Raw genomic sequence first — 22,961 nt, 5'->3', positions numbered from 1 at the left:
TGCCTCGCCCATGTAGCCACTCTCGCCATGTTTTTGCAAGCAGCGCGGTGCTGGGCCTTGTGGCGCCTGGAGGGACGACGCTTCAGACGAGTCCAGGCCTTGTACTTGGCATCAGCAGCTTGCCGGCACCTGTAGCCGAACCACGGCTGGTCTCGTGGATCGACTCTATATGCCTGGCCTGTGAGGGACGTGTTCACGTCGTGTGAACTTGTGCAAACTCATTTATAAGGGGCCAGATTTCACCTTAATGTGCGGGCCAGATAATCACGTATGACCATAATAATATTAATAAAAATAATAATAATAATAATAATAATAATAATAATAATAATAATAATAATAATAATAATAATAGGTAATTATATAATAATAATAATAATAATAATAATAATAATAATAATAGGTAATTATATAATAATAATAATAATAATAATAATAATAATAATAATATATTCTACCTTCACTCGCGTTTGCACACACGTAACCAAAAGATAAACCAGTAAAGAAAAGGAAGCATCATTTACCTTAGTTCCTGGTCGTGCCGCGGGCCGCACATAGTAGTGTGGCGGGCCGCATGCCGCGTGTTTGACACCCCTGGTGAACATGGATTCCCAGTGGGTGGAGGCTAACTCTGCCCTGAACCCCCGCGAGTTAGCCTTCTCCCATAGCCAGATGGTGCGCTGGCTTCCTTCCTCACTTACAGGGTTAAGACCAACTTCACAGAGGATCTCTCTCTCTCTCTCTCTCTCTCTCTCTCTCTCTCTCTCTCTCTCTCTCTCTCTCTCTCTCTCTCTCTTTCCATTGCCATGACAGAATCTAGGCAGGAAAGGGAGACAGTACCGCATTGCCTTTGGCCTTTAAACCTAGACCATCCTGGCCCCACTATTCTCTCTCTCTCTCTCTCTCTCTCTCTCTCTCTCTCTCTCTCTCTCTCTCTTTCTCATTTCTCCCTTTTGCATTTCCTTTTTCATTTTTCATTCCTTTTTTTTTTTATACCTTGTCATATTCTTAATTTTCTGTCGAGTTGTTGTTATTGTTGTTACTGTTGTTATTGTTGTTGTTCTTTTTCCCTTTCCTCATTCTTCTTATTCTATTTGATTTTCACCATCTTACCCTCAAATTCCTGGCACTGCCTTCCCTTCTTCCTCCTCCACCCATCCTCTTCCCAAAGTCCTGCCGCTCCACTTCCAGCAAACTCCATTCAAGTAGCTAAACCCGAGAAATTACCCTGAATCCCGCCAACAAGCCACCACGGAGGAGTTGGAGTGTGGTGCTCAGACCATTCTTCCCCTTTAGCTGTTATCGCCATCACCACCACCACCACCACTACTATCACAATTACTATTTGCTGTTACTGCTACAACAACAACAACAACAACAACAATAATAACAACTACTACTACTACTGCTACTACTACTACTACTACTACTACTACTACTACTGCTGCTCCTAATATTACTGTTTCTTGTGACTACGAATATACTATGAATTCCAGTTTTCTTCTCCTCTTCCTCCTCGTCCTCCTCGTCCTTCTACTACTACCATTACTTCTAGTATACTACCGCCATCGCAGTTACTTTGTCACTATCTCCTCTCGCTATTTTCATCTCAACTACAACCATATCAATAACTACCATCATAATAAAAACAAGAACAACAACTATCACTACCTCGTTTGCGAAACACTAAACATAAGCTTAAATACTTTCCAAACTACCACTGCCTCAATAACCACGGCTAGCACTTATATGAACACTCTAGTTCAGATAATCTCGAGACAATCCGTTAAGAGAGGCGCAAGTATATATTTACCATCCTTATGCATTTCAAGATTCTTGGTATATCACATCACTCATTTAAGAAGCATCTTTTCAACCATCAGTTTAGTGAGTAACTGATGTTATTAGTTTGAAATTATGTTTTATCCCTGATTATTTTATTATTTCTGTTTTATCATAATTTTGTCGTTTATATGTAGTTTTAATTATGACGCAGACACATATCTTAGCTTTTAGTCATAATTAGTTTTTATCATATATAACAGATGTTAAAACATTTTTTTTTTTTTAGGGGTCACTGATCTCACAATGTATGGTCTAAGAATAATCATTGTAAAATGGAATAAAAGTTTTATTCTGATTCTGATTCAGATACTCTTACATTTGCATTTATTTGGGCACACTGGACTTCCATTAGGACTGTCTTAAAAAACCACGTACGTCTTCAATCAAATTCTCATAAGTATTTTTCAGAGCGATGGTGCAGAATTTTGACTTCTTTCAGTTTTTCTCAAATGACAATTTAGGGCAGCACACGCTCATGGCAGAGTGACATGAGGCAGGCCACTATAGTCTGACCAACCTTAATTTACGGCCATGGGGCGGTGAGCGTCTCTGTACAGTGTTGCCACGTTTTCACTACTGTTCTGTAATCTCTCTCTCTCTCTCTCTCTCTCTCTCTCTCTCTCTCTCTCTCTCTCTCTCTCTCTCTTACTAAAGAATCAAAGCTAAGCAGAGAGAGTCATTTATAATTGTATATATATATATATATATATATATATATATATATATATATATATATATATATATATATATATATATATATATATATATATATATATATATATATATATATGAGTGGCACGAGGTCAGTCACGTCGCCACCACAATGTGTCAAGGCCACCAGCTGGGTGTGGAAGAGTTGCCGCTCACAAGTGAAAAATGCTTCTTTTTTTTCACTTAGGTATTGGCATATACCTACTATTTTGTAAAAATAGAAACTACACATTAGCTTGGCTTCCGAATTATGAATGCGATTATGCCTCACCCTTGAAATTACAGTAAAAGCCAGTAAATGTAAGCATTTTATCTTATAATTATAGCAACATCTGGTACTACAAGGTGAGGCTATTCGTATTGCTGCCACTCACATGACTTCTACTATTTTTTTTTTTTCTTTGGATAGTAGATTTTTTTTTTTTTTATTTTCATGCTCATTATCTTATATCTGTAACGCTGATATTATTACAAACCCTAAACATACGCTAAGTACCATTATAAGTTACTACAGTTGATATCAGCAACACTTGAATATGTATGCCATGTTTGTATGGTACTATATAGTTTTTTATGCATATGATGGTTACTGTTGATTCAGCCATCTATATACACAAGTCGAAATTTTATACATCTGAATTGATGGTATTTGCGATGCCTTGTACACCAATGACTTCCATTTCACATCGCGTTTTTTGGAAACGTGGCAACACTGTAGAGTTCCCCCTCGCCCCCCCCCCTTATAGCCGTAAATTAAGCTCATATTGGTTAGAACTCCACAAATCAATCACTAGCGGAAGTAATGTTAAGCACTATTATCATATAAATACCTCGGAAACCATCTTAATAACTTTCGTCAGAGCCTGCAATGAACAGTAGAAATAAGGTCATAGAATCTTTTTTGGGGAAAATTAATTTTAATCTAGACGGGGAACCACAGAGGCTAATGAAGCTGATACTCCAGTGATGTGTGGTGGACAGGGCAAGCCTTGGAGCTGTGACTGGTTCTTTTTACTGTTACGATTGATCTTTTAACACTGGAATGGATACAAAAATAATCATGAGGCTGATTTCATCTTCGCTTAGCGACACCAATTCGTATTTAAGAGACTGTAGTACTAGACAATAATTCATGTAATGTCATAGATTACTATAAACAGTGATGAGAAAGACTGACTACCAGCTAAAGGGTTAAAATTATAAGGTCGCAATTCCATAACCTCTAGTGTATGATAGACACTACTTTGTTAACGCGGAGTAATGTAATGTTCAGTGTATGATGTACTGGGGTTGTGTATTGTTCCGCCCCCACGCGCCGCTGCACAGTGTTGCCAGATTGGGCGAAAAGTAGCGGATTGGGCTACTTTTGAAGGGTATGTGCTACTTAAATTCATAATCCGCTACTTGCGATTTTTTAGGCTACTCTATGATATGTTTGGGCTGCTTGATGACACTATTAGGCTACTTTTGTAATTTGTCTAAATTTTAACAATAATAATGACGATAATACCATAATAAAAATAAGAATAATAACAATAGTGATAATGATAACTGAGACATTTAGAACGGTGTAGTTATGGTGATTTTAATTATTTTTTGTGGTGAGTAGGTAGCTGATGACATCGTGTCTTGTTCGTATACGTGACGTGTCTCGCCCGGCTCGGCCGCTCGCCCCCTGCAACGCGTATCAGTTACGAATGGTGGTGTATCGTTTGTCGAAGGGTGCTCGGTGCTTACCCTCCTTTTTTTTGTGTGTGTGTGAAATCTTCATTCTTCAGTTCATAAACAATGGGAAAGTGGTCAAAATACGATAAAGCTTTTCAGAATGCTTGGTTGAAGAACCCTGTCTTTGAAAATGGTTGGAAGAAGTTAAAAATATTTTGGTTCAATTTAGATAAGAATGTAAATAATTTTTAGAAAAAAAAAACAAGCCAGAGAAAACTTATGAAAAAAAAAAAAAACTCGTACATCGTGAAAGAGGACTCCACTCTCCCCCTCCCAAACCCCATGGAAAGAAATGTGAGCGGATAGTGGTAAGTACAAAATATAATAGTTAAAGTAATTAGGTAGTAGTTTTTTGTATTGGGTTATACCGTTGTGAAATCCGCTACTTTTCAAGCGTACTTCTGGCAACACTGGCAACACTGGCGCCGCATTTCAGTCTGGTCCCCAACGCAACTTCGGGGAGACTGGGAGAGGTTAACGATCACGCTCCGTCTGTCAATCCGCTTGCCTTCTTTGTCTGACTGGTTATCCTGTCCTGCACAGCCAGTCTAGTTCTACAGTCTACAGTCTACAGTTACACTCCAGTTGTCTAGACTGTAATTCTACATCACGCTTGCTACAAGCTACTCTGGCTCGCTACCGACTACAAGTCTCGCTCTGACCGCCGGCTACTTCTCAAGCCTCCCCACGTATACTCGCTACCAAGCTATAGTCTTTCCACTCTATGAAGTCCGTTCAGGGTGGGGCAGGTATGGTCGTTTACAACTAGCCATTCTGCCAAATCAACCTTCGTATACATGCGTCTCTCTCTTATTTATCATCCATGTGGTGTTTAAAGTGATATTTTATGTATTGCGTGTATAGTAAAGGAAGTTACATAGTACAATGAGTGTCTATGTTTACGACGATAACGACGATTTGCATAAATTCTATGGCATGTGGCAGTGTTTTTTTCCCATGTTGCCACGTTGGTGGTGGTGGTGGTGGTGGTGTCCCCTTTCATCTCTCCGCTGGGCGCTGGGTAAGTCAGGCCAGGCCAGAGTTACCAGGTTGGCGGGTTTCCGCCAAATGTGGCGGTTTATATATATATATATATATATATATATATATATATATATATATATATATATATATATATATATATATATATATATATATATATATATACACACACACACACACACACACGCCCGGTAGCTCAGTGGTTAGAGCGCTGGCTTCACAAGCCAGAGGACCGGGGTTCGATTCCCCGGCCGGGTGGAGATATTTGGGTGTGTCTCCTTTCACGTGTAGCTCCTGTTCACCTAGCAGTGAGTAGGTACGGGATGTAAATCGAGGAGTTGTGACCTTGTTGTCCCGGTGTGTGGTGTGTGCCTGGTCTCAGGCCTATCCGAAGATCGGAAATAATGAGCTCTGAGCTCGTTCCGTAGGGTAACGTCTGGCTGTCTCGTCAGAGACTGCAGTAGATCAAACAGTGAAACACACACACGCAAAAGGGGTTTTCTGAAAGTTTGAGAGAAAATGGACCAAAAACTAAGACGCCGGAGTATTTACTTATTATTATTCATTTCGACTTTTTTCCACACTACCTAAATAATAATAATGATGATAATAATAATAATAATAATAATAATAATAATAATGATAATTAGAGAGAGAGAGATTAACAGATGGGTGGTGGGTCGGTACTTAATCTGATAATTGGGAGTCGAACTGGTAACGTCGCACTCATGAGAATTCCAGAATGTGCCCTGCCCAGAACGGACTTCATAGAGTGGAAAGACAATACCAAGCCTTCAGTACACTACTTGTATCTTACAAATAAACACAGGGACAGGCCCCCAGTGTTTCTTCTTCAACCACACCAGGACAAGTGGAACGACTGAGGGAAGTATAAAGAATGGGTTAGACATTTTCACAAACTTGTACGATGAATATTGCAACTCTGCCTACCTCACTAATTCATACCCTGACTAAACCCTTCTATTTTTTATTACTACTGCTATATTTTTTATTAATCTTTTTTTTTTTTTTTTAAGAATTTCATTAGTTGTTAGCGAGAAAAATTAATGAAATACTTGGCTTTAAAATGTTGAGTCCGAATCAGTCGCCTTCAGTATTGGTAACAAAGTAAAAAGCAATTCATAACTATAAAAAGAACAAAAGTAAAGACGCACGATGATTAATTAAATGCTTTGTATCAGGAGCTCCGGAAAAGCCCGAGAACAGTAGAGAAAGTGATAAGAGGAGTGACGTGCCGGATATGTTTTTAAACCATTTCCTGTAATATAATGACGTTATTTCGGACAACTGATATACAAACGAGTAGCTACACGTCAAAACCACGGGCGTGTTATCAAGCACTGTGTGTGTGTGTGTTATTCAGTCACTCCATCTTTGATTACCGCCGCCTGGCAGATAAGAGTGGAACTACGGACACAGTAACACAATAGTTAGTGATTAGCCGAGTGTGTCGTGGTGGCACCGTGACAGAAGACGAAGGTGAGGCAGAGAGACAGTAAGTGAAAGGAGCAGCACCATGTAAGGAAAGTCTCTCACCGAACAAGCGACAAAGATTAATGGCGGAGGAAAAACGAGCGAGATGTTTGTTGTAGCGTTTATGATTCTGGCTGTGATGGTAGTGAAGATGGTGGAGAGTTTATCATTTATGGATGGAGGTGACAGGTGGAGGTAGGAAGGTGTGTTTTATAGAAGTACTGCCATGTGTAACTCTAATATCATCCTGCATATAATAACTCCGCTGCGTACTCTCATAGTTTACCATTTATGGATTTAGTGATGATAGACGTGAATAGCCAAACTATATATTTTCTAAAACGTCAGCCATTTGTCACTTTGGTGTTTTCTTGTGGGTACCCTCATCTTACGTTCTTATTTTCTTCTTGTATCAGCAGTCAGAGCAGGCGAGAAAGTGAATTCCAAGGTTAAAGTGAACGCCCTCTTAATACGTAAGTACTGGAGAAGGCGGCATCACTAAATTCCGGATGACGAGCATTAAAGTCGCCCCTGTGAAGCATTCCTTGACCTGCTGGTGGCGGAAGAGAAGCAGTGACTAGGCCAGCAGGAGCACAGTAAACATTACATATTTGTATCTGACCAGCCCCAAGAGTTAATTCGAAAAGCTGAAAAGTAGTGTCAACGTCAGTAGCACAGCGTAGTAGTTTGTTGTACGTATGAGAGAGAGAGAGAATGGTTGTGGGAATGGATTAGTTCTATTAGATAGCATAAATTAATTCATTTGTGGTATCGAATATAATTACATTTCTCCCTGGGTAACTAACATAACTTGCGAGATAACTACTTGCCCGGACAATAGTCGAAGTCAGTCTCTCTCTCTCTCTCTCTCTCTCTCTCTCTCTCTCTCTCTCTCTCTCTCTCTCTCTCTCTCTCTCTTTTAACGGCCGTAACAAGCATATCTCCGTCTCTCTATCTCTGTATCCTTCTTTCTCTTTTTTTCTATCATTTTTTCTTTCTTTCTTTCTTTAAGGTAACAAACATATTATAACGAACAGACAGCTCAATTTGAAGAGGTAGGTAGGAAGCTGCTGAGTGTGTTGCTTGTCCGGGCTGACACAAGCGAGGAGAATGGGAAGCCAAATTTTCATATATTCTATATTTTTGTTATTACGGTATATGCATTGGAGATGTTGTTTACGTACCTATCTATGTAATAGTATTACTATTACTCTAATTGTATGCTTTTCTTCGAAATTATGCACTTGGTAATTGATAATATGCCAACTTTTATCGCTCTGATCAAGGCTCAGGAGTAGCAGAGAGAGAGAGGGGGGGGAGGAGGAGGAGAGTAGGCGCAAAAGAGTTAAAATAATTGGAGTCTTGCTCCAAACACACACACACACACACACACACACACGCCCGATAGCTCAGTGGTTAGAGCGCTGGCTTCACAAGCCAGAGGACCGGGATTCGATTCCCCGGCCGGGTGGAGATATTTGGGTGTGTCTCCTTTCACGTGTAGCTCCTGTTCACCTAGCAGTGAGTAGGTACGGGATGTAAATCGAGGAGTTGTGACCTTGTTGTTCCGGTGTGTGTTGTGTGCCTGGTCTCAGGCCTATCCGAAGATCGGAAATAATGAGCTCTGAGCTCGTTCCGTAGGGTAACGTCTGGCTGTCTCGTCAGAGACTGCAGCAGATCAAACAGTGAACACACACACACACACACACACACGTTATAAATACTTAGATAGGTATTCTTAAGTCTTTACCTGGATGAGATTTTAATGTTTATTTTTTATAGAAGTTACTGAAAGTTTTGAGGTTTATAACAGGTGCTTCTTATTGGGGTTTTGAATATGGAACCTTATACAATTCACAGAAGCTTATATTTCTAATACACATAAGAAGTGTTAATTATTTGGGATTGATATACTATGCGGCCCTATAAAATTGTGATTTTTTTTCTATATTGTCATTGCACTGAAAAGTTTGCCCACCTCTGAACTAGAGTCTTTTCAATGAGTGTAGGTGCGCTGCGGCACTGGAGTGTTTCATAATATGGTTCATTGTCTCGAGTCTTCTTCCAGTCCAACCCAGCCTGTCCTGCACCCGCCGCGCCTTCCACCTTACCTGAGAGAGAGGGAAAGGGAGCGTAGAGGTGCTGAGGTGGTGGCGGTAGTGGTGATGGGGACGCTGCAAGAGTAAAGGTAAGAGTTTGCTAATGTAAGGCATGTTTATTGACTGAGTGTGTACCCCGTGAGATTGTAAGTTGGCTAGGTGAATGGGTAATTAGATTAGGAAGGCGCGACTGGGAAAATAATAGGTTTAAAAGACTCTAGTTGACATCGTAAGGGACAAAATGTTACCAACCCTCCGTCCCCAACAAGCCTGGGGACATGTAGGAATACGGGGTTTTTGGCTGGGTTAAGACGAAAACGAGTACTATCCGGGAAATAAGTTGTACGAATCGCCAAAAACACGGTAAATACGTGACCAGAATCCCTTAAAAAAAATTCCATAAAACACATTGTGTAATCATAACACAAATAATGTCTGAAAAATTTAACGCAATGTCGAAAAATGAATCTCAAACGTCAGGAAAAATCACTACCGTAGTTTGCATATTCTTATCTAACCCAACCCTAACTTAACCTTTACTACCGTGTTTTACATAATCGCCCATGCTTTAGGTGATTATAATATAATTTATTCCTCGGAAAATAAGCGTTTCGTCTTGCCCCATCCGAAAACCCTTGTTGGGGGTAGAAGGTTAGTGGCAGCATCATCGTGTTATATGCATACAATGTGTTTTGTGAAGGTCTGGAAGAAAATAGTCGAAAAATTATACGCTCGAGTTATACAGGATCAATACAGTTATTTTTATGTCCAGATGAAAGGAAATTTACTAAATGATGTGTGAGTGATCATTAATTCTCACCACAGCATGCTTATTAATAATCACTTCATCCGGACACAAACAACAGTAATGGTCCTAATCATTTTTGAAATTCACAAAACCGTGTGTGTGTGTGTGTGTGTGTGTAATTCACCTCGGTCGTCTGCTGGTCATCCAGCCAGTCTTCCCCATTACGGAGCGAGCTCAAAGCTCATAGACCGATCTTCGGGTAGGACTGAGACCACAACACACTCCACACACCGGGAAAGCGAGGCCACAACCCCTCGTGTTACATCCCGTACCTATTTACTGCTAGGTGAACAGGGGCTGCACATTAAGAGGCTTGCCCATTTCCCTCGCCGCCTCCGGGATTCGAACCCGGACCCTCTCGAGTGTGAGTCGAGCGTGCTAACCACTACACTACGCGGTGTGTGTGTGTGTGTGTGATATGATGTGGTGTGATGTGTGATGTGATGTTGCCAGCACAATGGGTCATCACTTTAACATCACTGTTTAATATGATATTCACTCTTGGGACTCACCCGCAAGCTTGGTGTTCCGCGAAGTTTTTTACAATCTTTAAGAAAGGTGATAAGTCAAACCCAAAGAATTATAGAGGTATAAGTGTGATAAACGCTATTGCAGAAATTTATGATAAGGTTTTATGCAACAGACTGAGTATTTGGTTTGCTCCTTGGCGTGAGCAGGCAGGGGCACAGGCAGGCCGTGGCTGTATAGAACACATCGTCGCGCTGAGGCTCTTGTGTGACAATGCCAGAAGAAAAAAGTTGCTTTTATTGACTTTACCCAAGCCTACGACTTGGTGCCGAGAGAGATGCTGTTCAAGGTGTTGCGGCACTTGGGGGTGTGTTGCGATGATGCTGGCAACATTAGTTGCCATGTATCGTCAAACTGACAGTATTCTGGGATCCACTTGAATAACCATGGTGTTAGGGTTGAGACAAGGTTCACCCACATCTTGCATCTTGTTTATAGTATTTGTTAATAATTTGATAACTATTGAAGCAAGGGTGTGACAATGATGGTGTATTATCCTGGTTACATGCACTCATACTCATGGATGACACTGTCTTACTTGTCTCAACCAGACCTAACTTGGTAAAGAAGTTGATTATTTTGCAGGAATATTGTGCAGAATACGGAATGAAGGTCAATCAAAATAAGACAAAAATTTTTGTAGTAAATTCTACAGTAGGTGATAAAGATCCAATACAAATGAGTTGAAAATTGAGTGGTGTGAGAGCTATATATACTTGGGCTCGCATTTTATATGTAATGTTAACGTGTCACAAGTGGTTAAACTACCACATATTTTAAAGTTTGTGTCATTTATAAATAAGAATAATGATGTACCATATTTTGTGAAGCGCCGTGTATTCGAAGCAGCTTTAATGTCTTCACTACTATACTGGTGTGAATCTTGGCTCAACGCTGACCTCAAGCCTGTCACGAAACTGTTCCACTGGTGTTTGAAACGGCTTTTAAGTGTGAGAAAGACCACATGTAATGATCTGTGTTGTTTAGAAGGAGGGTATAATCGTTTAACTGATATAGTGAAATATAAGCAGCACAAATTCATTAGAAATACTTAGTGTGAAAGAAACGGAATAACAGACGACCCTTTAATTCATGTTTTCAACAGTAATTGTGTCACAGCCCAAGTGTTACATGATTACATACATAATGATGTTAAAGAGTTGGTTCAGTCTGTTTCAGCCAGCAATTCTTCACGCAGGATGACGTACAGGCAGATTTATCCAGGCTTTACTGTATCGGAGGTATACATTAATAAGCACATAATTAAAGAACAGTATAGAGTAGCTTACACCAGGTTCCGCCTCAGCGCCCATTCGCTGGCATGTGAGACCGGGCGATGGAACAGAAGAGGCCGAGGTCGAATCTCACTAGAAGAACGCCTTTGTGTATGTGGTCAGGTGCAGACAGGGGCTCATGTTATTACCTCTTGCCCTTTGTCTCAACATCTGCGAGATTTGCATATTTTCTCCAATATTAAAGAGCTCATTAAAAATTTTCCAATTAATGTTTCTTGTGAAGTGATATATGATGTTTTATCATTGTATGAGTAGTTTTAAAAATTTCATTACTATTTTTTTTGTTTCCTCTGTTTTAAAGCTTTTTATTTAACTGAATGTTTCTTGTTGTCTTGACAGTTTAGTTTGTTATTTTTATGGGCTGAAAATATCTTGTTTTTCTTTTAGAAACAAAGTTTTTATCTTCTATGTTTTACATTCTGCTTTGTGTTTTCGCGTTTTTTTTTTTTTTTCGTTTTTTTTTATTCATTTGGTTAATGTAAATGGACTAGTTTTTCTTTTTTCAGTTGCGTTTAATATCTATATTTACTTTCATGTGTAATATTTTATTGTCTCTTTCTAATGTAAAACGAACGCTGTGGTCAATAAACTATCTATCTATCTGTGTGTGTGTGTGTGTGTGTGTGTGTAATTCACTGTTTGATCTGCTGCAGTCTCTGACGAGACAGCCAGAAGTTACCCTACGGAACGAGCTCAGAGCTCATTTTTTCCGATCTTCGGATAGGCCTGAGACCAGGCACACACCACACACCGGGACAACAAGGTCACAACTCCTCGATTTACATCCCGTACCTACTCACTGCTAGGTGAACAGGGGCTACACGTGAAAGGAGACACACCCAAATATCTCCACCCGGCCGGGGAATCGAACCCCGGTCATCTGGCTTGTAAAGCCAGCGCTCTAACCACTGAGCTACCGGGTGTGTGAGAGAGAGAGAGAGAGAGAGATTCACCTCGGTCGGCTGCTGGTCACCCAGCCAGTCTTCCCCATTACGGAGCGAGCTCAGAGCTCATAGACCTATCTTCGGGTAGGACTGAGACCACAACACACACCGGGAAAGCGAGGCTACAACCCCTCGAGTTACGTCCCGTACCTATTTACTGCTAGGTGAACACACATTGAGGCTTGCCCATTTGCCTCGCCGCTTACCGGGACTCGAACCCGGGCCTCTCGATTGCGAGTCGAGCGTGCTAACCACTACACTACGCGGTGTGTGTGTGTGTGTGTGTTTGTTTGTGTGTTTCACTGTTTGATCTGCTGCAGTCTCTGACGAGACAGCCAGACGTTACCTTACGGAACGAGCTCAGAGCTCATTATTTCCGATCTTCGGATAGGCCTGAGACCAGGCACACACCACACACCGGGACAACAAGGTCACAACTCCTCGATTTACATCCCGTACCTACTCACTGCTAGGTGAACAGGGGCTACATGTGAAAGGGGAAACACCCAAATATCTCCACCCGGCCGGGGAATCGAACCCCGATCCTCTGGCTTGTGAAGCCAGCGCTCTAACCACTGAGCTACCGTGTGTGTGTGTGTGCGCGTGTGCGTGTGCGCGTGTGTTGGGGGTGGTGTCTGTCTGTCTGGAACTGACATGGATTTAAAATGAATATTTGAAGTTTTTTTTTTTTTTTCTGTAAAAAGGTACTTTCTCACTCGAGCAATTCAAGATCAACATTTTCCTTTGTGAGCTTTCTTTTTCCTCCCATCAAGTAAGCAGTATTGCAGTAAACACCCACAGTAGACTGGACCACTGCTGTCTGGTGCAGTCCTTGGTAGGCAACTGACAGTAGCCCCTTCTCTGTTCCCTCCTACTTTGTATATTCTCATTTTCATTCCAAAGCTGGATGTTGCGTCTATGTACGCAATGACTTAACTTGCTCTCGTGCCCACGCTCTTGAGTCTTCCGAATTTTCCACCATCTGGCTACGACTTAACAGTCACTCTCAAACTAAATTCATCTGTGCTGTTTATCTCTCCCCTAACTCTTCTGACTATAGTAATTTCTTTGACTACTTAACTTCTAAAGTGGAACACATTCTGTCCTTCTACCCTTTCGCTGAGATTTCAATGTTCACCACCAGCTTTGGCTTTCCTCTCCCTTCACTGACCACCCTGGTGAATTAGCCTTCAACTTTGCTATCCTCCATGACCTAGAGCAACTGGTGCAGCACCCCACTCGTATTCCTGACCGTCTTGGAGACACGCCCAACATTCTTGATCTCTTCCTCGCCTCTAACCCTTCTGCTTATGCTGTCACCCTTTCATCTCCGTTGGGCTCCTCCGATCACAATCTCATTTCTGTATCTTGTCCTATTTTTCAATCCCTCCACAGGATCCCCGAAAGCGAAGGTGCCTCTGGCGTTTTGCCTCTGCCAGTTGGGGGGACCTGAGGAGGTATTATGCTGATTTTCCCTGGAATGAAAAGCTCATTTTTTCCGATCTTCGGATAGGCCTGAGACCAGGCACACACCACACACCGGGACAACAAGGTCACAACTCCTCGATTTACATCCCGTACCTACTCACTGCTAGGTGAACAGGGGCTACACGTGAAAGGAGACACACCCAAATATCTCCATCCGGCCGGGGAATCGAACCCCGGTCATCTGGCTTGTAAAGCCAGCGCTCTAACCACTGAGCTACCGGGTGTGTGTGTGTGTGTGAGAGAGAGAGAGAGAGAGAGAGAGAGAGATTCACCTCGGTCGGCTGCTGGTCACCCAGCCAGTCTTCCCCATTACGGAGCGAGCTCAGAGCTCATAGACCTATCTTCGGGTAGGACTGAGACCACAACACACACCACACACCGGGAAAGCGAGGCTACAACCCCTCGAGTTACGTCCCGTACCTATTTACTGCTAGGTGAACACACATTGAGGCTTGCCCATTTGCCTCGCCGCTTACCGGGACTCGAACCCGGGCCTCTCGATTGCGAGTCGAGCGTGCTAACCACTACACTACGCGGTGTGTGTGTGTGTGTTTGTTTGTGTGTTTCACTGTTTGATCTGCTGCAGTCTCTGACGAGACAGCCAGACGTTACCTTACGGAACGAGCTCAGAGCTCATTATTTCCGATCTTCGGATAGGCCTGAGACCAGGCACACACCACACACCGGGACAACAAGGTCACAACTCCTCGATTTACATCCCGTACCTACTCACTGCTAGGTGAACAGGGGCTACATGTTAAAGGGGAAACACCCAAATATCTCCACCCGGCCGGGGAATCGAACCCCGATCCTCTGGCTTGTGAAGCCAGCGCTCTAACCACTGAGCTACCGTGTGTGTGTGTGTGTGTGTGTGTGTGTGTGTGCGTGCGCGTGTGTTTGGGGGGGGGTGTCTGTCTGTCTGGAACTGACATGGATTTAAAATGAATATTTGAAGTTATTTATTTATTTATTTATTTTTTTTTTTTTTATCTGTAAAAAGGTACTTTCTCACTCGAGCAATTCAAAATCAACATTTTCCTTTGTGAGCTTTCTTTTTCCTCCCATCAAGTAAGCAGTATTGCAGTAAACACCCACAGTAGACTGGACCACTGCTGTCTGGTGCAGTCCTTGGTAGGCAACTGACAGTAGCCCCTTCTCTGTTCCCTCCTACTTTCTATATTCTCATTTTCATTCCAAAGCTGGATGTTGCGTCTATGTACGCAATGACTTAACTTGCTCTCGTGCCCACGCTCTTGAGTCTTCCGAATTTTCCACCATCTGGCTACGACTTAACAGTCACTCTCAAACTAAATTCATCTGTGCTGTTTATCTCTCCCCTAACTCTTCTGACTATAGTAATTTCTTTGACTACTTAACTTCTAAAGTGGAGCGCATTCTGTCCCTCTTCCCTTCCGCTGAGATTTCACTGTTCACCACCAGGTTTGGCTTTCCTCTCCCTTCACTGAGCATCCTGGTGAACTAGCCTTCAACTTTGCTATCCTCCATGACCTAGAGCAACTGGTGCAGCACCCTACTCGTATTCCTGACCGTCTTGGAGACACGCCCAACATTCTTGATCTCTTCCTCACCTCTAACCCTTCTGCTTATGCTGTCACCCTTTCATCTCCGTTGGGCTCCTCCGATCACAATCTCATTTCTGTATCTTGTCCTATTTTTCCAATCCCTCCACAGGATCCCCCAAAGCGAAGGTGCCTCTGGCGTTTTGCCTCTGCCAGTTGGGGGGACCTGAGGAGGTATTATGCTGATTTTCCCTGGAATGATTATTGCTTCCGTGTCAGAGACCCATCTCTTTGTGCTGATACTAACAGAGGTGTTAGTATCTGACATGGAGGCATACATTCCTCATTCTTTTTCTCAACCTAAACCTTCTAAACCTTGGTTTAACTCGGCCTGTTTTCGTGCTATACATGATAGAGAGGTTGCCCACAAAAGGTACTTGAGCCTTCCATCTCCTGAATCTCATACATTTTATATCTCTGCCCGGAATCATGCAAAGTCTGTTCTTCAACTTGCCAAACACTCTTTCATAAATAGGAAATGTCAAAATCTTTCAAACTCAAACTCTCCTCGTGACTTCTGGCATCTAGCCAAAACATCTCAAATAACTTCACTTCTTCATCTTTCCTCCTTTATTTCATCCTGATGGCACCACTGCCATCTCTTCTGTCTCTAAAGCTGAACTCTTTTCTCAAACCTTTGCTCACAACTCCACCTTGGACGATTCTGGGCTTGTCCTCCTCTCCTCCTCCCTCTGACTATTTCATGTCTACAATCAAAATTCTTCGTAATGATGTTTTCCATGCCCTTGCTGGCCTAAACCCTCGGAAGGCTTATGGACCTGATGGGGTCCCTCCTATTGTTCTCAAAAACTGTGCTTCTGTGCTTGCACCTTGCCTGGCCAAACTCTTCCAACTTTGTCTATCGACTTCTACCTTTCCTTCCTGCTGGAAGTTCGCCTACATTCAGCCTGTTCCTAAAAAGGGTGACCGTTCTAACCCCTCAAACTACCGTCCTATAGCTTTAATCTCTTGCTTGTCTAAAGTTTTTGAATCTATCCTGAATAGGAAGATTCTCAAACATCTGTCACTTCACAATCTTCTGTCTGATCGCCAGTATGGCTTCCGTCAAGGTCGCTCTACTGGTGATCTTCTGGCTTTCCTTACTGAGTCTTGGTCATCCTCTTTTAGAGATTTCGGTGAAACTTTTGCTGTTGCGTTAGACATATCAAAAGCTTTTGATAGAGTCTGGCATAAAGCTTTGATTTCAAAACTGCCCTCTTACGGCTTCTATCCTTCTCTCTGCAACTTTATCTCATGTTTCCTTTCCGACCGCTCTATTGCTGCTGTGGTAGACGGCTACTGTTCTTCTCCTAAACCTATTAATAGTGGTGTTCCTCAGGGTTCTGTCCTGTCACCCACTCTCTTTCTATTATTCATTAATGACCTTCTTAACCAAACTTCTTGCCCTATCCACTCCTACGCTGATGATACCACCCTACATCTTTCCACGTTCTTTCAGAGACGTCCAACCCTTCAGGAAATTAACAGATCACGCGGGACGCCACGGAACGCCTGACTTCCGATCTTTCTAAAATTTCCGATTGGGGCAGAGAAAATCTAGTAGTTTTCAATGCCTCAAAACTCAATTCCTCCATCTATCAACTCGACACAACCTTCCAGACAACTATCCCTCTTCTTCAATGACACTCAACTGTCTTCCTCTTCCACAATGAATATCCTCGGTCTGTCCTTTGCTCATAATCTTAACTGGAAACTTCACATCTCATCTCTTGCTAAAACAGCTTCTATGAAGTTAGGTGTTCTGAGGCGTCTCCGCCAGTTTTTCTCGCCCTCCAACTGCTTACTCTGTATAAGGGCCTTATCCGTCCCTGTATGGAGTACTCTTCGCATGTTTGGGGGTTCCAGTCACACAGCTTTGCTTGATAGGGTGGAATCGAAAGCTCTTCGTCTCATCAACTCCCCTCCTCTGACTAACTGTCTTCAGTCTCTTTCTCACCACCGAAATGTTGCATCCCTTTCTATATTTTATCGCTATTTTCATGGTAACTGTTCTACTGATCTTGCTATCTGCATGCCTCCCATCCTCCTGCGGCCACGCTGCACAAGGCTTTCTTCTTCCTCTCATCCCTATTCTGTCCAACTCTCTAATGCAAGAGTTAACCAGTACGCTCAATCATTCATCCCTTTCACTGGTAAACTCTGGAACTCCCTCCCTGCATCTGTATTTCCTACAACTTGTCTTCTTTTAAGGGGGAGGTATCGAGGCATTTGCTCCCCTAATCCTGGCTGACGGTTTTGGCACTTTTTGTACTCTTTGGAGAGCCAGCGCTCAAGTGGGCTTTTTTCTAACTTTCTTTTTTTTGCCCTTGGCTGGCCCTCTTCCCTACGTAAAAAAAAAAAAAAAAAAAAATTAATCGGTTACTTTCAGTGAAAGCATTGATATAATTTTACTTATTACTTGTCCCCACACTAGTTAAGAACCTTTTATATTTAGCATGTAACACATTGTTGCCTGTTTAATAACCAATACCTTATCCAGTCTAAAGCTTTTCCATATATTACATGCACCATAACCTTATTCAAAAACCTTTGGATATCTTGTCAAATACCTTACTTAAAAAGTTGGTAATTATTCCTATTATCTGCTCTTCAAAGATTTCACTAAAAAAAGTTTACAAGGTCATTATGCATGACTTCATTTCATGAAACCATGCTATAAGTACTTTATCAACTACCTAATTTAGTCTAAGGAAAACCTGAAGAATAAGATGTTCAGAGTTGTAATTTTATTTCAATATTAGTATACTTATACCATTACATGAGTAAAGATTAGATAACAAAAGTGCACTTGTGTACCAAATCCTCGTAAGAGAGATAGAGTACATAATTTATGGAAATGTAATTAGTGTTGAGTCAACACTATATCTAATTCTGCATCTAATGGTATGAGCCAATTCTTGCTGAGATCACATCTAATAAGGGAGATTCCCAAAAACAGATCTCATCTATATTATTGTATCACCCAAACCACACTTAGGTTTATTATCCCTTTTAAGTTTGATGGTCAATATATGTTCAATAAACAATAAATATGTGATAAATAAAAGTGATTGTTTAAACTGACATTTACAGACACACAGCATAATTAAATTCATCTCTACAGATTCACAGACAGAATCAGTTTAGTGTTTCTCTCAGGTCAACCTTCCTAGTGAATGAACATGTCTCTGTTGGTGGTGAGTGACCTAACACTAGCTAGTTTGTGTAGAGATGGCAGCTTTCCGTACAGTTTTGGCTGAGTGTGGTAGTTCTCTTGTTCTCAAGTCTTTGTTACAAAGGTCTCAGAGACACAGGCTAAGTTCATCAAAGGATCTTGGAGATGCAGGAGTTTCAAGTATGAATCCCTGACCTGCAGGAAAGGCAGGTTGTGTCCACGGGTGCCAAGAGTAGGAAGGTCCTCAGGGTGCCTCACCTTGTGGAGATGAGGAACCCCGTAAGTGCTGGAGGGAGTGGAGGAGATTTTTTATTTAAGTAAGAGGGAGAACTGCCAAGGGCAAAAAAAAATTTATTAGAAAAAAAAAAGCCTACTGGAATTGCAGTCTCCATAAAAGATGCCAAAGCATTAGTCAAAACCCTAGGATATGTCTTAATTGACACCTCTCTCTTAAAAGAAGTTAAGTCATAGGAAGTTGGAAATACAGAAGCAGGTAGGAAGTTCCAGAGTTTACCAGTGAAAGGTATGAATGATTGAGAATACTGGTTAACTCTTGTACTACTATAAGGCTGGATAGAATAGGGGTGAGAGGAAAAAGAGAGCCTTGTGCAGCAAGGCCACAGGAAGAGGGAAGGCACGTAGTTAGCAAGATCAATTGAGCAGTTAGCATGAAAATAGTGATAAAAGATAGAAAGGAATGCAACATTTCAGTGGTGAGAAAGAGCCTGAAGATAGTCAGTCAGAGGAGGGAAGTTGATGAAACAAAAAGCTTTTGATTCCACCCTATCTAATAAAGCTGTATGAGCAGCACTCCCCCAAACATGCGATGAGTACTCCATACAAAGATGGATAAGGCCCTTGTAGAGTTAGTAGTTGGAGGGGTGAGAAAAACTAGCAGAGACGTCGCAGAATGCCTAACTTCATAGAAACTGTTTTACCAAGAGATGAGAAGTTTCCAGTTAAGATTATGAGTAAGGGCAAACCAAGAATATTTAGTGTGGAAGAGGGAGACAGTTGAGTGTCATTAAAAAAGAGAGGTTTAGTTGTCTGGAAGGTTTTGTTGAGTTGATAGATGGAGAAATTGAGTTTTTGAGGCATTGAAGACTACTAAGTTTTGCCTGCCCCAATCAGAAATCTTGGAGAGTAAGGCATTCTGTGGCATCCCTGTGTGATCTGTTAACTTCCAGAAGGGTTAGTCGTCTCTGAAAGGACGTGGAAAGATGTAGGGTGGTATCATCAGTGTAGGAGTGGATAGAGCAAGAAGTTTAGTTAAGGTGGTCATTAATGAATAGAGTGGATGATAAGACAGGACCTTGAGGAACACCACTGCTAATAGATTTAGGAAAAAAACAATAGCCGTCTACTACGGCTGCAATAGAATGGTCAGAAAGGAAACTTGAGATGAAGTTGCAGAGAAGGATAGAAACTGTAGGAAGGCAGTTTTGAAATCAAAGCCTTTTTTATCTTTATAGATTGATTTTTTTTTTTTTTTTTTTTTTTTTACTTGAAATAACAGGTTTTTATTACATATGTATTTTTTATTGGGACAATATACATTGTGAAGATGGAGAAGGAGAGAGAAATGACAGACAGAGGGGTACATGAGAGAGTGCTAAGTGAGAAAATGGGTATTAGTGCGTGCATTGAGGGAATGAAGAGGTGACCTTGAGATAATACAGACTAGTTGTGATCAATTGTTGTAAGGAGAAATTGGGAACCTATGAGGTATAATATTATTCTACCAATTTGGTATATTACTTGGCACTACAATGTTCCTATCTTCCTCAGGGCATGGGAGGATGGAATGTCCCATGGAAAGGCAGCAGCAGCAGTGGTTCTCTCTCACGGCAATAGTTTGGTGACATCATAAATTTGCCAATCAGATAAGTATGGAAGATTGCACGAGTTCCAACACCAGTCCTGTAGTTTTGGCACCACAGACCATACTGGGCAGCCTGCCGAAGTACTTGGGCTCGTGGGACATCTGTGGGGAAGCATTCAAAGTGTGTGTTAGCAGTGATCTTTGTCTGTTAACTAGTTTGAAGATGGTTTATGGTGAGCTCTGCAATATCAAATACAGGAATTTCTCACTTTGTGTTTAGAATAAGTGATTTTGGAATAAGGAGTTAAAAACCTAGTAATTTTTTCATATTTTAGCCTTCTAGGTATCATTTAGAATAACACAGTCAAAAAAATTTAGTTACACAGCTGGTTTAATTCTGTGATGCAGCTAACAGATGTTCCCCATATGTACCACCTGCACGAGTCCTTTGCATGGTGCTTCAAGCTCCTAATTGTTAATGTGGAACACTAAAAATATATATTTCAAAGATGTTTTGCTGGTATGGCAAGTCTCAAGAGCAACAAGATTTCATGAGGTGTCTGTTTGGGCTGCCATATTTGACATTGTAAGTGGTCACAACATAGATGCACATCACCTCCAGTATAGCTAGCAATGCATGATAAACATCATCAAGAAGATCAGTGTATGCCATCTTGCTCTCAGTTAGATGCCTCCTACTTTACCCTCATTTCAGGAAGATCAGTGTATGCCGTCTTGCTCTCAGTTAGATGCCTCCTACTTTACCCTCATTTCAGGAAGATCAGTGTATGCCGTCTTGCTCTCAGTTAGATGCCTCCTACTTTCTCTATCCTCATTTCAGGAAGGTCAGTGTATGCCGTCTTGATCTCAGTTAGATGCCTCCTACTTTCTCTATCCTCATTTCAGGAAGATCAGTGTATGCCGTCTTGCTCTCAGTTAGATGCCTCCTACTTTCTCTATACTCATTTCAGGAAGATCAGTGTATGCCATCTTGCTCTCAGTTAGATGCCTCCTACTTTCTCTATCCTCATTTCAGGAAGATCAGTGTATGCTGTCTTGCTCTCAGTTAGATGCCTCCTACTTTCTCTATCCTCATTTCAGGAAGATCAGTGTATGCCGTCTTGCTCTCAGTTAGATGCCTCCTACTTTCTCTATACTCATTTCAGGAAGATCAGTGTATGCCATCTTGCTCTCAGTTAGATGCCTCCTACTTTCTCTATCCTCATTTCAGGAAGATCAGTGTATGCCGTCTTGCTCTCAGTTAGATGCCTCCTACTTTCTCTATCTTCATTTTCGTTCTAAAGCTGGATGTTGCATCTATGTGCACTACAACTTGACTTGCTCTCGTGCCCATGCTCTCTAATCTTAAGAGTTTTCCACCATCTGGCTTCAACTCAAAAGTCACTCTCTAACTAAATCTAACTATTGTCTATCTCACTATAGTAAATTCTTTGACTATTTAACTTCAAAAGTGGAGCACATTCAGTCTCTATCCTTTTGCAGAGATCTCCATCCTTGGAGATTTCAATGTTCACCAACCGCTTTTGCTTTCCACTCCCTTCACTGACCATCTTAGTGAACTTGCCTTCAACTTTTCTATCCTCCATGACCTAGAGCAACTGGTGTAACATCCTACTTATATTCCTGATGATCTTAGAGATATGCCTAACATTCTTGATGTTTTCCTTACCTCTAATCCTGCTTATGCTGTTATCATATCTTCTCTGCTGGGCTTTTTCAATCACAATCTCATATCACTATCTTGTCCTATTTCTCCAATACCTCCTCATGATTCCCAAGGCAGAGGTGCCTCTAGTGTTTTGCCTCTGCTAATTGGAATGTTGTCCCCTCCAATTGGCAGAGGAGGTATTATGCTGATTTTCCGTTTCCATGTCAGACTCTTCTCTTGTGTGCTGAACACGTAACAGGGTGATAGTATCTGGCATTGAGGCATACATTCTTCACCCTTTTTCTCAGCCTAAATCTTCTAAACCTTGGTTTAACATAGCCTGTTCTCATGCTATACATGATAGAGATCGAGGTTGCCCATAAAGGGGTACCTGAGCTTTCCATCACCTGAATCTCATGCATTTAATATTTCTGCCTGAATCATGCCAAGTGTGTTCTTCATCTTGTCAAACACCCCTTCATGAATAGAAAATGTCAAAATCTTTTAAACTCCAACTCCCCTCAAGACTTCAGGCCAAAAAACATCTCCAATAATTCAACTTTCTCTTTCCCTTCTTTATTTAATCCTGATGGTACCATTGCCATCACTTCAATCTCTAAAGCTGAACTCTTCTCTCAAAACTTTGCTAGTAACTCTATCTTGGATGATTCTGGGCTTGTCCCTCCCTCTGACAATTCCATGCCCTCCAATAAAATTTTGTAACGATGCTTTTCATGCCCTTTGACCTAAAATCCTTCGGAAGGTTTATGGACCTG

At 41.6% G+C, this 22,961-nt stretch overlaps 2 protein-coding genes and 3 non-coding genes across 15 annotated transcripts in view; 1 reads left to right on the top strand and 4 right to left on the bottom strand.

The window, feature by feature from the left end:
• LOC123518312 overlaps positions 1 to 22,961 on the top strand; it is a 301,357-nt gene that overhangs the window by 242,523 nt on the left and 35,873 nt on the right. Inside the window, exons 1-2 of one of the 3 annotated variants that reach the window (XM_045279059.1) lie at positions 8,924 to 8,965; positions 20,483 to 20,581. The gene's annotated coding sequence lies outside the window, so the exon portion shown is untranslated. Of the gene's footprint in view, positions 1 to 8,845; positions 8,966 to 20,482; positions 20,582 to 20,622; positions 20,750 to 22,961 lie in introns of those variants that run through there. The other 2 variants (XM_045279061.1, XM_045279060.1) reach the window with 2 other exon arrangements.
• Positions 12,357 to 12,430, bottom strand: Trnav-uac. The gene has a single exon. It is a non-coding gene; the product is annotated as a tRNA-Val (tRNA).
• On the bottom strand, positions 12,647 to 12,720 carry Trnaa-cgc. Its single transcript has one exon. It is a non-coding gene; the product is annotated as a tRNA-Ala (tRNA).
• On the bottom strand, positions 14,405 to 14,478 carry Trnaa-cgc. Its single transcript has one exon. It is a non-coding gene; the product is annotated as a tRNA-Ala (tRNA).
• The window catches only part of LOC123518313, a 38,573-nt gene continuing 33,871 nt past the window's right edge, over positions 18,260 to 22,961 (bottom strand). For 5 of the 9 annotated variants that reach the window (XR_006678755.1, XR_006678754.1, XR_006678753.1 and 2 more), the window contains 2 exons: positions 20,453 to 20,678; positions 18,260 to 18,980 (listed from right to left, as the gene is read on the bottom strand). Coding sequence is in view for 6 of the 9 variants with exons in the window: in XM_045279069.1 (XP_045135004.1) it covers positions 20,479 to 20,678 (200 nt within the window). In the remaining 3 variants the exon portion in view is untranslated. Of the gene's footprint in view, positions 18,981 to 20,171; positions 20,679 to 22,961 lie in introns of those variants that run through there. The other 4 variants (XM_045279067.1, XM_045279066.1, XM_045279068.1 and 1 more) reach the window with 3 other exon arrangements.

Source organism: Portunus trituberculatus, chromosome 43 (assembly GCF_017591435.1).
Source record: "Portunus trituberculatus isolate SZX2019 chromosome 43, ASM1759143v1, whole genome shotgun sequence".
Classification (NCBI taxonomy): domain Eukaryota; kingdom Metazoa; phylum Arthropoda; class Malacostraca; order Decapoda; family Portunidae; genus Portunus; species Portunus trituberculatus.
This window is presented reverse-complemented; position numbering and strand designations above follow the sequence as displayed.